This window comes from Dermacentor silvarum, chromosome 2, assembly GCF_013339745.2.
Source record: "Dermacentor silvarum isolate Dsil-2018 chromosome 2, BIME_Dsil_1.4, whole genome shotgun sequence".
Classification (NCBI taxonomy): Eukaryota; Metazoa; Arthropoda; class Arachnida; order Ixodida; family Ixodidae; genus Dermacentor; species Dermacentor silvarum.
Window position 1 is genome coordinate 241091475 of NC_051155.1, and position 14295 is coordinate 241105769.

The 14295-nt window shown below is 46.1% G+C and overlaps 1 protein-coding gene across 2 annotated transcripts in view; it reads right to left on the bottom strand.

Moving 5' to 3' along the window:
* Positions 1 to 14295, bottom strand: part of LOC119442979 (uncharacterized) — a 422505-nt gene that overhangs the window by 42399 nt on the left and 365811 nt on the right. For both annotated transcript variants that reach the window (XM_049662493.1, XM_037708077.2), the window contains one exon: positions 3330 to 3507. In XM_049662493.1, coding sequence (XP_049518450.1) covers positions 3330 to 3507 — 178 coding nt within the window. The remainder of the gene's footprint in view (positions 1 to 3329; positions 3508 to 14295) is intronic.

Below are 14295 nucleotides of genomic sequence, written 5' to 3' on the forward strand. Positions count from 1 at the left end.
AAGCATTTTATGATTCCAAGTGTTTTATAATTCCTGTTCCCTGGCTTTATCCTTGTACCACCATTCAGCCCTGCAATAAAACACACGCACGCACGCGTGCACATACACGCACACACAGCGAGAGAAAAAAGAGGAAGAGAGACAGCGCACTGGCAACAACAGCAGCCATTTATCAAACGTCATTCCAATGCCCGCCCCCTTCCAATTTAAACAGTAATTCATAACTTCTGAATTCTGCATCTGGCCGCAAAGCGAAAGTTTGGTCAAGTCGTTACGCAGACAGCCGAACTTAATATTCAACGTAGCTCTTTTTCTTTCTTTGCGGTCCTGCGAATCACGGGGAGGTGCCCAAAAAACAAGTCCCGCTGGTCTCTCATGTTATGCGGTTCTTGTAAAATGCAATTACCGGCTGATCGCGACAGCTGCTGAAAGTAATAAAGAATGTTTGTGTTGTCGCTTAATCGGTTTATATTCATTTAATAAACAACAACGGTGATTTCGGCGTGTGTTAGATGCGCTGTTCGAAAGCAAGAAAGGAAGATGGGGTTCGCGAGAGCCAATTCTCGTGCGTTGCAATAAAACAGACTCACGATACGGCTCAAACAGCACTATCCTTTAATACTGAAAAAAAGAGACGAAAAAGAGATTACGGTAAACCAATATACCCGATATTTCCAGAAAACTTTAACATATCAGAAAATGAAAACTTTCTCATTGTTAGAGCCAGCATATAGATACGCGGAGCTCAATTTTTTCTTCCATCTACACGGAATAAAAGTTCGCGGTTTTAAACTGTGCATGGCGGCGACGGTTCTTTTTTTTTTTTTTTTTTTCAGACGAGCAGTTGTCGTTTTAACGACAACTTTCGACAATGTTCATTTAACAGTCCAGTTGTACTGCTATAATCGACGGTCCGAAAAACCCGAAAATAAAACCGGCGATGCTCACTTTATTGATGGTCGGTGCCAGTGGATCATTACAGGCGAGTACAAAAAAGACATAAAGAAATATGACAGGCAACACAAGCAAGAATGCAGAGTAGCCAAAGGGAAAGGAAAGAGGAAAAAAAAAAAGACATGGATGCTAGCACTGAAGCATTCTCAGGGAATGCGTAGGCTGTTGGCATCCCTTTCGCTATCCCCAGCTAGTGCTTGTTGGTCCCCAATAGTTTTTGTTCATGTGTCTACCGCCTAGAAAGAGAAATGAACGAGCAGAACCATGTTAGGTTACAAACTGGAAAAAGAAGAAAAAAAAATGAAAAGAAAAATAAAGCTTTTCCGCCCCTCTCGGCGGCCAACTCGGGCGAAAAGCTTGGTGGGAATCCGAGCGTAAAACTGTCGCCGAACGGGGACCGGAACGGCAGCCAGTAGAGAAAGATGCTTTCTTTCTTTCTTTTTCGTCCAAGTCCTCTGCCGCGTTCACCCTTTCGTTTTATTTTATTCGACGCTGTTAGACTTTTCGAGCGGCGTGCTTGTGTTTGTGTGACATACACGACGCACACGCACACGCACACACGCACACACACACACACACACACACACACACACACACACACACACACACTCAAAGAGATAGAGAGAGAGAGACTGCTGGAGCAAGTTTTCTATTACTGCGTTCCCCTGAACACTTCGGATGTCTGGGACGCTTTCGTTGCCATCATCGAACAATGATTTCCGCTCGCGCTATATCTTGTCCCCTGCCGGCCTGTTTGATTTCGCATCCACAAAATCAAGCAAAAAAGCTGCGCAGAAGCTCAAGAAAAGAAAGCAAACACAGCGCGACCGGGCGACGGGAGGCCCAGTGAAATTTCGACGCTTTCAGAAGAAAGTTAAACGGTGAAATGGGCATAATATTATACCTTCGGCGGCTGCGAGAAGTCGAAAACAAACACCGAACAAAGAATAAGTCGGACGATGCACCGCCCGGTATTTCGAAGCAAAAAGGCATTCAGCGCTGGCAACAGTGCTGGCAACTTAGCTACAAAGTCGCTAAATTTAGCGAGATTTTGGTCATCTTAACGACAACTTTCTGAACTATGCAGCGTATATACGTGCGAGTCGGTCCATGAAGAGGGATATTTCGCGTCGTGAACTGTTCTGGCCGTGGTGTTTTTATGGCCGTGTCATTGGTCAACCAACGAGTCACATGGGAGCCGCCAGCTGTGTTTGTCACTTCACATACAAGTTGCAGCCGCCTGGAGAACATGGTTTAGCGGTTCCGTCCGCGGCTGCGCGCGGAGAAAAGAAAGAAAGAAAGAAAGAAAGAAGAAAGAAAGAAAGAAAGAAAGAAAGAAAGAAAGAAAGAAAGAAAGAAAGAAAGAAAGAAAGAAAGGAGCGGAAGGCGGAGAGCAGTGCACAAGCAGCTGTGCACAAGGCCAGAAAATGGCCATGAAGAGACACCCGGCACCGAACACTGCCATCCCACTTATTAGGCAGAAGATGGGAAAAGAACAAAGGCGGATACACAGAAATGTACCACAGCCCTTAATTCGCCTGCTTCGGATGTCTAGAGAGCTATTATGTCTAGGATATACAGACGCCACACAGACAGCCACGAACGGGCGTGAACGGAAAATCGAGGCACCGGCGCTAAAGCGATAAAATAAAAGGACTCAAGGAGGGCGAGCTAAACTCGGTCGCACCCCTCACTCTCGAAACAATTATTTTACGGCCTCACTGGCAGCTCGCCAACTCCTCCCAACCAATACACGCCCGGCGTACAAGCCCTTATTGATCGCTCGGGGTGATATGCAAGGATTCCCTGGTTCCTTGAGCCGATATCATGCGCACGCGCTTTCCTCCGCCGCCCTATACTCGCCTCGTATCGATATGTGCGGCAAACTCGTCAAGTATTTCTGCGATACCGCTGCCACCTTCGTAGCTGATAGGCCTTTCTGTGTCCTTTTTGAGACATCCCCGGGGGCTTCCTACGCCCCAGGCTAGGCTGACCGAAACGCGCGGCTTGGTTGGACAGCCGCTGAGAGCGGTGCATGGACAAGTTATAGACCTTTCCATCGGGTAACCCCTCGAGTTTCGACCATGGGCGGGTGAACAAAGCGCACGTTCTGCAATGCTTTTGATAGGGGGCTCACGCGGGTTCACATCAGTCCAGATGACATTATGGCGACACCCAGGGAGCTCTCGGCAGAGAGGTCTACAGCCGCAGCTAATCGCACAGGTCCGACTGAGAAAGTGATAAAGCACCGTCCTGGAGTCTGCACACGCCGTTTCTCCGTCGGCGTTATACCACGAGTACCATTACTATGAATGCTACAGAAAGCACTGCGTGCGCCTACGAACAGCGTCGATTTCCTAAACGAGTGAACTCACCAGCAGGCCTCCTTCAGATCTTTCGGGTCCGATGCGTTGAACGCCTTTTCAGTAACGCTCCTCCTGAAGACGTTACTGCACAGGTTGGTCTCCTGTATGGCTGTCTCTACGAAGCAGGTCTGTGCTGGCGGCGTGGGCGACAGCTTCGCGTCCTGCACCAGCGTCACTAGCGACCATGCTGCAAATGAAGAAAAGAAAACAGTAGCTGTAGACACGTCAAAGGACCCGAACGACTAATAGGACTACACGGTGCTCGTTAAATGTGAGCTCGACTTCATGCGTCGGCTTATAAGTCAACATCGCCTGGACTGGCCAGATTGAATTGCACCAGAACGTGAAATGCCAAGGCCTCTGCTTTTCGATTGCACAACCTGACGCGAATGTATGCGTGCAAACCTTCACAAAGAACGTCTAGACATTGCTGCGGTCGAGCAGGCCACAATCTTGCCTTAAATAAGGACGAGCGCCTATGGTACTTAGTCAATTTTAGAAGCTCCTTTATCACCTTCGAGACAACTTTGGGGCAAACCTGAATAAACTCGCCGTACCGGACGGCGAGCTTAACGAATTGTTTACAGCACATTACTGTTCATTGGCGCTAGAAGACTGAATTTTTAGGTACCATGAGCTGCATTACAACTCTGCATTGCAGCTGCATCAAAGAGGAACAGGTGAACATTATCATGTGAATCTGCATTCATGCATCGTATTTTAATTATATGCTCATTTTATGCAAATAGAAGAAGTGGACCATCTTCTGAGAATAACACACTTTTAACAAAACAACGAGAAACTACACGACTCCATACTTTTTAGAGCGAACTAGATGCAGTGCCGATAGCCGTTGCGAGCCCGTTTTTCTTCGGCTAAATCTTTACAAAAGCACATCACGAGACATCTGTGCTATTTCAAATATGGTAAAAAAAGAAAAAAAAAACATACCACGATGTGTAGAGACGGCTCATTCATTGACATTCGCTATAAAAAATGTTTCGGGCTCATGATTTATCCCACAATAAATTTGGCTGGACCTAACAGACAAAATTACTTAGTGGTGTCAGTGGTGGTGGGTTGCAGCAACAGTTGGGCTGCCATCATGGGGGCTTAGTCTCTGCGCTTTCCTACACGGTTACCAAAGACGTCTGGGCCCCCGGAATTTTTTGCAAGCATCACGATCATTCTCGAGTTGTGCCATGGGCCTTGTAATATGCTCTCACCGTTTGAAAATTGGACCAGAGTGCCTCTATCATGACATCAAAGCGTCGGGATATTGTGCAAATGTGAACGTTCCCTCATGCCCTGATGATGTCACCGCAGTCATAGAGTTCCCCACAAAATTACTAAAGGGCAATGTTGCACTAATGTGTGCGGCGCCGGAAAGTATTGAGGTTCATCCAGCACGTAACTGATGGTTATAGCAAATGAATTTGCCTAAACTTCGCCCTTGTGGCTTCAAACGACATTGCGACTTAGCAAATTATCGTTTTCAACAAAATATTGCGTTATAAATGCAACAACTCCATATACATAGTTATGAATGTGCACAGGAACGTACTGCCTATGCTTTTCGAAATTTCCAAAGATATAAAGCGTAATAAATACACCCACAGAAACGTCTGAAGCCACAAGCGCGAAGATTAAACAAATCCATGTATCATGCAACTGATAATTCTTTACATGAAAGACCGCAGCGACAGATTTCTTTCTAGCAATTTTGTTTGTGGGAAGCTCTATGCTGCAGACAGTGACGTAGCTGCCACGCGTTGCCTACGTTCCGTTCGCGTTGACTGTATACGTTTCATGCAAAAGAGACACGGCTGCAATGCAGCCCACGCTTGTGCCCGCCTGAGGAGATGTCACTGGCTCACTCTAATCTTACCATCCATAGGTTTACCGAGGAACAACGCCTGCAAAACATTGGACGAACGGTGCGTCCTCAGCCAGGACTCGGGAGCTTTCTTTTTTTTTTTCCGCTCATTTTTCTCGATCTTTCGCTCGCAAGTACGCACCGCGTAAGGTGAGACACCTTGCCTGCATGGGCTAGCAGATGCGCCGGCATCTCTGTCATCGCGGTTGCAGTCGTGGTGCACGGCGCTGTACTGCTATCGCAGTGCTTAGCTCGGCGTTTACCGCTGTCTCTGTGAGGAAATAAGCGCGCACAAAGAATATTCTCCCGACAGGCAGTCCATCAAGTAATCGATTGCCCTAATGCGTGCACTGTCCGTTATATACCGGTACATGAAAATGCTGAAGATACTGCGCGCGACCTACTTGCTGAACATTGATCTCACCGAGGAGGCGATCTCACACGCAATAAAAAAGAGAAGAAACTACGCTAACCTGAACTGACGAGCACGACACGAACAGTTGATATATTGAAGATCAGTATTATGGTATAAAGGAGGCACGTACGGTTATATACGCTTACCACGGCATCGCAATCCTTGAAATAGATGCACATCGTCAACTGTGTTTCTTTTTTGTTCTGGTTTGCTTTCTAGAACGACTTTCTCATAATACTTCGCTCTCCTTCCCATTAACCGGCAAGTTACTGTACTCCGGGTCGCTCGATACGTCGGATCCATACGGAGCCATAAAGAATGGTCTAGCATGTTTGAGCATTACTCACAACGTGGCATTAAAGCGAAACGAGCAGCGCATTTACGTGCGCTTTAAAGATAGAAAGCCGCCAGAAAAGCCACCATGCCGGACCACTAGGTCTGATGCGGAACGATACATCATCCAATCACATGATTTTTAACCAACAACAAATACATTTAACATATTTTTAAAAACTTTAAATGTGGGCAAGTGAGAGGTGGGTCGAGAACACTTCTCGCCTAATTTCTCACACTTTGAATATCACGGAGAACCGTCTTTTCTTTTTCTTTAAGTATAAGCTGCAATGCATGCTTAGTGTTTGTTTATAATGAAGTGATGTACATGTATGGTGCTATCTTCTGTATACCATTTGTCCCACGCAACTTGTGCCAACATTTAAAAGTACACAAGGTTATTTTTTATATTTCGCTTAATTCCATAAACAGTTATTTATTAATCAACTACTCAAACATTGTATTCAGTGCAAAAGTGTCAATAAGACAATTTAGCCCATCCTGAAAAATTTCCGATCCAGCCTTCCGTTGACAGATAAATCACGCGACACTTTTTCGTATGTCAAGGGCTGCCTTTTAGGCTTGGGGAAAAAAAACTGTTACGTAGCACGTATTGCGCAATAAAAAGCAGGATCGGGAACTTTTCAGGACGGTCTACAATTTTCTAGTTGATAATTTTGCTCTGAATATATTACTTCAGAAGTTGAATAATTAATAATATCTAATGGTGTAAATAGAGGAAATACAAGAAAATAGTCTGACTTGTTCCAAGCGGCGGCAAACTACATTACTTTGGCTATAGCAAAAGCAAGTGAAATATCGAATGCTTGAGTAAATACAAAAACCAGGTTAACTTCTTCCATTTAGGCCACTGGCACGCTCATGCTAAAATTTAGCAGCGATCTTTTCTCAATCCGCGATGTATTTGGTTTCATACCGTGCTTAAGTTACAGCGCTTCGTCAGGAATAAATCAAGAAATGTAGCCTGCACAGAGCACGGCGTGTTTCGCGCTAACAATGACAATTGGCACCGCCGTTTCTTTCCCAGAAAAATTAAATTTATGGTCCGCAATAGCAGTAGACGACATGCAGCGATTTATTCTGGACGACGTACTGCATACAAATATGACATAAAACCAAATACAGCGCGAAATGCTGCCTCCGTGCAGAATATGAGCTCTAACGAGCCAGCGGTTTAAACGAAGAACCAAGTATTTTCTGGTTCCAACACCCGCATGTATACACACCATTCCGTACGTATACAGCACGGTCCACTGTTAAAGACAAACCAAGAATGTGCGGCTCTCACTTTGCTGGTGCTCTAGCTGCAAGTGTCGGCTAGAGCTATGCCAATGCACTACGCAAATCTGCTGGAAGACGCCACCTTTACCATACCCAAGTTATCGGCTGCAAGGACGGGCGATTGTGCTCTTGCAAGAGGGGCAAATTCGCACGTGTTCAACAATCATGTGTCCCCTTTAAGGGTGGAACGCATTGTACACGATAGCGCCAAACAGTTATATGTTGCGCGCTGATTAAGAGCAAAGCTGAGAGCATCCACAGCACTGCCGACTCATGTTATATTGCACAAATACGGATACAGGGCCGCGGTTAGCAGGTTAAAGCAAAATGTTTAGGAATGATGCAAGATGCACAAACCATCAAACGGCACGCATCGACGAAGATCAGTGCCTGAACAGATCAAGCGGCGTCATTGGAAAGCGTCGCCAAAAGAAAACTCTCGATAAAATCAAGATTACGTTCTGTCTTGAACGAGTATGGCATAACGCCGATTGCAAAGTAACTTCCCTAGTCAAGGAAGCGTAGACTGTTTTATAGCTGTACTACGAGAGAAGTAAGGCTGCGAATAATGCGTAACTTTATGCAAAAAAGTAACCCGTCTTTGAAACTACTGCAGGCACGTTCGTGCTATCTAACATAACGGCAAAGTGCGCCCTCGCAGTTCGTCTATGCATATGAATACGGTCAAAAGAAGTTGCCTCCCAACACAAGCTGGAAGACGCCTGCGTGTTTTTTTTTTCTTTCTAAATGTTTTTCCTCCTCCTCCTCCTGCTCTTCAGGACAAAACATGTTATAGAATTCCAAAATAGCGGACGTCACGAAAGCAATTTGATACTTCCTGAGAGACACTGGTCACAATGATATATTTTAATTAGGTTGTGTATTGCGTGTTGTAGTGCGTTTTGTGTATGTTGTTTGTGACGTGCAGTGTATTTAATTTCATTTCTAGTCATCCCCATCTGCACTGGCAAGTTGGACGTAACTCAAGTCAAATTTCTTCAGGACTCATTAAAGAGCTCTTTCTCTCTCTCTCTCTCTCTCACACACACACACACACACACACACACACACACACACACACACACACACACACACACACACACACACACACACACACACACACACACACACACACACACACACACACACACACACACACACACTCTCTCTCTCTCTCTCTCTCTCTCTCTCTCTCCATCGCGAACAGCAAGATTTACGCAGCTAACCGGATATTGAAAAAAAAAAAAAAGGAGCAAGGAGAGATGTCCAGTGGCACATCTGCTTTAAACAGTACGAAACTGCGCGGAGAAATATCTCCGCTGACGAGTCTAATCATAAGCAGTAAAGGTCAGAGGGCTGTGTGACCACTTCATGCGCTTTCGAACGTATAGCCAAGCCGCGATGGATAAAAGCTTTTCTTTAGCTGCGGAGGCCGGAATCCATGCGGGGCAAACGAAGTGATCCGGACGGCGCATCCCCAACGGCGTGCAAAGCTGCGGATGCTGTGGACATATGGGTTGACCTCGTCGCCTCTCTTATTGCTCCCTTCCCTTAAGACCCTTACTGCCTCTCGAACACATTCTGCGCTCTCTCGCTCTCTCCATCTTTCACCCGTTCTCTCGGTCCTTGTTGCTGGAGCTCGAATGCACTGGGGTGCCGTTCTTGGAATGACCGCCATTGCGAACCAGAGGGGAAAGCGACGGACGCGATCAGTGGACCCTCGTCCCTTCCGGCAAACTGCGGGTTGTCCAGTCGCAGGGCAAAATCGTCATATCCTATACCCCATCGGCGCTAATGGAACGTATTTTTCGACAAAATGGACACCGACGGGGCTTTTGAGTATACGCTGCTCTGCACATTTATCTATGCTCGGGGACGCGAACTCTAACCTGCGTACGTTCTGACAGCTTGCATACGGAGGTAACATGCACACCATGCATCTCTCTCATACAAATATTACTGGGGAAGTCTAGTCCGGCCAGACTAGTCGTCTGCGTATCTGTCGTATCCTTTCATGCATGCATTTTAATTCACAATTTAGGATAGCTTCAAAAAAATCGCCTCGGATGTATCGAAATATCGGACATATTGAACAAATTTTCGTGCGTCCTGTGCTTCGTTATCAGCGGGTTCGACAATTCTTTCGTGCGCATGAATGCACCAAATGCTGAACCGTGACTAAGACTCTAAGCTCAGTAGAAAAAAAAAATTCTTAAGAAGATTCGCGTTAGGAAAGCGAATTGCTTCCTTTCGGACACAAAGGAAGGAGTATTTGTAACGCTTTTATGCACAATTATCGCGCCAGAGAAGAGTAGCCGTTGCTGCCTACGGACGCTCAAACACAGTGTAACAAAACGGAGGAAGAGAAAATAAAACAGACCGCAGACATCCACAGCATGAGCGACAGAACTGCTGTTGCGTCAGTATTCGTTACAATACTGATACTTAGAAAAAAAGTAGAGCGAACGAGCCTCAGCAATATCTCTCACAAGCAACTAAAAAATCTCGTTAAGGCTTTTTAAAAGAGTATTACGTTTTTCTTCTAAGCTGCCTCTATTTAGTGGAGCGTTGCCTTCCTGCTATCGAGGTTAAAGAAAGGCACTGGAAAGACTGAGAGCTCTAAAACAGAACCTTGGACCGATTCACAAACTTTGTTGTTTCATCGTAAGTTTTCTCAGCCATTGACCGGCCACCTTCGATTTCAGCATGACGACTGACTGTCATCTACCCTTACTAGAAGTTTTGGCGTAAGAACTATTTTGGATATATATAAGTTAAAAGCACTCGAACAAAAAAAAAAACTACCGAAGCTAGGACCGTCGCAAGGCTGTACCAAAATTAACACAGGATGTACGATTTCTTCAGGAAGAATTCATACTCCGCAACAATCTCACAGCGAGGCAAAACCAAGAAGCTTATTTTTTCATAATCGAAGAATTCATCCTGCGTCAATTCCCTCAATTCCCAGAATGCTTCCCTCCCTTGGAGCTTTTCCTGCAAGCACTGCGACCTGTGGTCGAATGAACTGAAAGTACAGATTTCAAGATAATGCACAGCACAACCCACGCAAATTGCAGGGACGGTGTAACAACAGGTCAATTTGCGCTGAAATGAGTGAACGAAGGACAGCGCAAGCGTCTAACACGGCTCTGCAACCTGACCTGACTTGCACGGAGTGCGTGATTAAAAGGAGAATGAGAACGAAAATACCGCACTGAAATTGCGCGAGAGCGCCCTAATTAAAATGGGCCCAAGCGCCGATTAAACCGCTTAGCGTGGACACGTAGTTTGGCGGGACGATGATCACGTACACTTTATGTGAATAAAAGTGGAAGGGGGAAGGCGCATAAGCGACCACACTGCTCACTGGCCTCTCCTGCCAGAGGGTGCGAAGCAAAGCCGTTTGGCTTGCAAATTCTCGCAGAAGGGGAAGAGGCTCGAAGATACCGAGGAGTAATAGACGTGGACAATCTGGTGCACTGGTAACTCACAGCGCGAATTACAGCGCGGTGCTTATGGTCGCTGTCCGATGAATTGGGCTGCGCATGATGGACGACTCCGCTATCTGCGAAATACCACCAACGGCGCCTCTAAGCGAAGGCGATAGCTGCACTGATCCCTGTAGCGGCAATCGACCGACAACGCACGCTACTTGAAGTATATGAGCACCGTTTTCGCTTTGCGGAACGGGGCGCGTCCAGCGATTAATGTTCACGCGGCTCCATTCGACGCCGCTTTACAACTTGGAGAGAAAGTTGAGCCTTTGTTCCTGCGTAACTGGGAAAACCGGAGAAACTCGGTGGCGGAGCTGGCAGAGTGACCATTCTGCTATAAAGCATCGTCTTCTGTTATTCGCCAGGCCAACGAGGGGGCAAAGCTTTGCCGCACGTTTCAGTAAGGTAACATTTGCAAAATATTTACGCAAGTTATCTTCAATTTTGGAAGATTTTTACAGCTCATGCGAGAACTAAAGAAGTCCGATATTTTGGGAGTTTCTGACTTTCCACTTAAGAGAACCACTTTAGACTGAAACTCCTTCTTTAAAAACCAAAACACGAGCAGCGCTCCACAGAGTGCATACAAAAGCTCGTTTCACACATACACATTCTCTGCGGTTGCAACAATATTTAGAGAAGATTGTGCAAAATACGGGATCTTGGCAAAACAAACTACCTGCATGAGAAAGAGAAAGAATAAAGGCATATGCATATACTCAGGCATATGCATATCCTTATGTATAATAATAATGAAACGCCTAACGTACAATTTAATTCAGCAATATTGCCCATGCAATGAAAGGGTCTGACGTCACTTCGATTGCTGTAATTGTTTTCATAAACTGAAAATAAAATACACATGTCAGGCAAAACAAAGGCCACTCAGAGCCAAGAAGATGTTCAACGTCATAAATGAGCATGGCGGTCGATGCACGTACAATACGTTGAATTCTTTGTTTCTTACAACTCTCATAACGTGGGAGAGAAGGGAGGCAGCACGCTCTGAACTGCATTTTCCTCAGTTGCCGCCGCACTTGTTAAACGATTACCATGGTTACTGTACGGTGGCTATAATATAGCGTTCTGCTCCTGTGGACGACGTCACGGGTGTGACAATACAGGAAGCGGTATGTAAAAACTGCGGTATACCGATTTCAGTACATTTAAAGAACTCCATGCCTACGAAATTTATCCAGTACTCCGAACTTTACCGTTTCTCAGAGATTACCTAACCATAAGACGTTTGTCAGACGAATGAATGAATGAATGAATTCTATGTTACTTTTCATTGAGGGCGTGATTAGGTTTGCGGGGATCCTGTAGTAAAAACCTCCTGTAGAAAAAAATATAAAGAGTAAAAGAGAGCGAGAGAGAAAAAGAAAGACCTCACGGCCTTGAACAGCACTGTGAGAACGAGAGCCTTCCGAGAAAAGAGCGCGCAGTGAACAATGCAGGACAGGAGGAAAAACACAGTGCACGAACGCCCAGACGCGCACGCTTAATCGTCAGCGGCCGATATTTCGATCGCATGCTCTAGGTTTCAGACCCGCTTCCGCGCTGATGGCAGCCGTGCACGCAAGCTCGGAGGAAGCACTGCACTGCGACCACAGCCGCGGCTACTTATACATTTCTAAAGAGTCGATTCGCTTGCAGGGCACCAAACACAAAGCCCCGAAAGCGAGCCCGCTGCTGTATCCTGATCGGCACCCGACAGAAACGGGCTAAATGGCTTGATAAGGCACAATGACACTGGGACATGGTGGAAGCTCGAGCTGTGCTGCTCACCGAACGTCCGCACGTGCAGCGCGAGCAGATTTGGGCGCATGGCTAACGCTTGCAGAGCACGCACTACCAGTAAGAAGTTGATGTGCCAGATAAGGCAGCGGTAACGGCTGGGTTTAGCAGCTGACTAGCACGCAGCCAGAGACCGAAAAGCGCAGCCAGATAAGAGTGCAGGAAGACGTGCGACCCTCGACAGCGGGGCTGTATACGCATATGCCGTGTCACGCGCCTGCCTCATGGGTGCGCAAAATACTTTTTTCGTTTGTTTGTTGGCGCGAAAGCATTCTCCAAGAGGGTTCATTAGAGAGTTTTAGATTAGGGGAACGCAAGCGTTGGGGCACCCTAGCGCTCGGGACCCCGGTACTGCGCATGCGTAGTTCCCACTGCGCATGCGCAGTATCGAGGCCTCCAGTGCTAGGGAGCCCAAACACTTGCGTTCCCCTAATCTAAAACTCTCTGTTGACTCGTGCGCTTGCGTCGTTACACGGCACACTCCGCTGAAGTAAATCGTAAATATTCTTCCCCAAGTGCAACTTGAAATGCGACAGACAGCCAAGCAGGGCAGCAGTTCAGGATATTTGATTTCGGCTACTACATACACTATGATGGTGATGATGATGATGATCCATCACCTCGATTTCACCACGCAGTTCACTTCAGAAAACTGCTCTAAAAATGGAAACTAAGAAAACTACCTCGCGCTGCGACAGAACTCTCCTTGGTAGCCATTTATTACGAATTGATTCAGCATGTAATGCATACGGCCATGGTCCGATCGCACACGAGACGCACCACGCGGTAAATGTTGGAGGTCCTACCTGAGCGAAATGAGAAATGCTAAAACGCAGGAACGCTAAATGACGACTTACTTTAAAAGGGTCGGAAACGGACTAAAACATGAAGAAAGTAAAAACTACTGAGTGAAAATGCGTACATTTGCACCAAACTGAAAAGCCTATTGGCATAATTATTACATAATGAATAACTTTCAGCGCATGACAACAAGGTAAAGTGAGACACGAACGCACGTATACAGCGCTGTATTTATGCACTTTGTCCCATTGCCGTGCGCTGAAAGTTATTGCACGTCAAATGGCAATGGTACAATACGTTTTCCTGAAGAACCACAGCAGTGCTCTAGCAACGTTTTTCATAGCGATGCTTGAATCTTCAGCCCCGAAATATCTCGCTCTGCGAACGGCTTCTAACCTAAGGGGAGAAAGGGGGAGTCTTGTTTTCGAAGGCATAGCAGTGTCAGAGACCTCGTATAGTTTTATAGCAAGACCAACAGTTGCAGGAGGTACAGGAAGTCATTTAATTTAACATTAATTTTAAATTTTACAGAGGAAACGCTTTCGACCAATTTAGCCCTAAATTTAGTTTGGTTGTGTTTATGCACGGTAACAATGCAGTTTCCTTACGGGCATCCTCCACATTGCGACGTCACACGTATATATGAGTCTAACCGCTGAGATGTCCGCTCCTGACAAGTACGCGAAATTTTCTAGTCCCAGCAAACTTCTTAGCACAGGTAAAAAATGAAAACATTGGATTGACTAAGCTGCGGATATAGTCGCCAATCGAAGTAATCTGGGCAGACAGAACGTGGCTTCTATACTGCCTTCGCGCGTGAGCTCTGCCGATGTCATGGTGGTCATGTTTGCAATGCACGAAAAACCGTAACGAGCCATATAATTAGTCGCATCAAATTAGACTCAACAAGACGAGAAGCTGCCTAACAAATAGATTTATTACTTAATTACAAGCGCC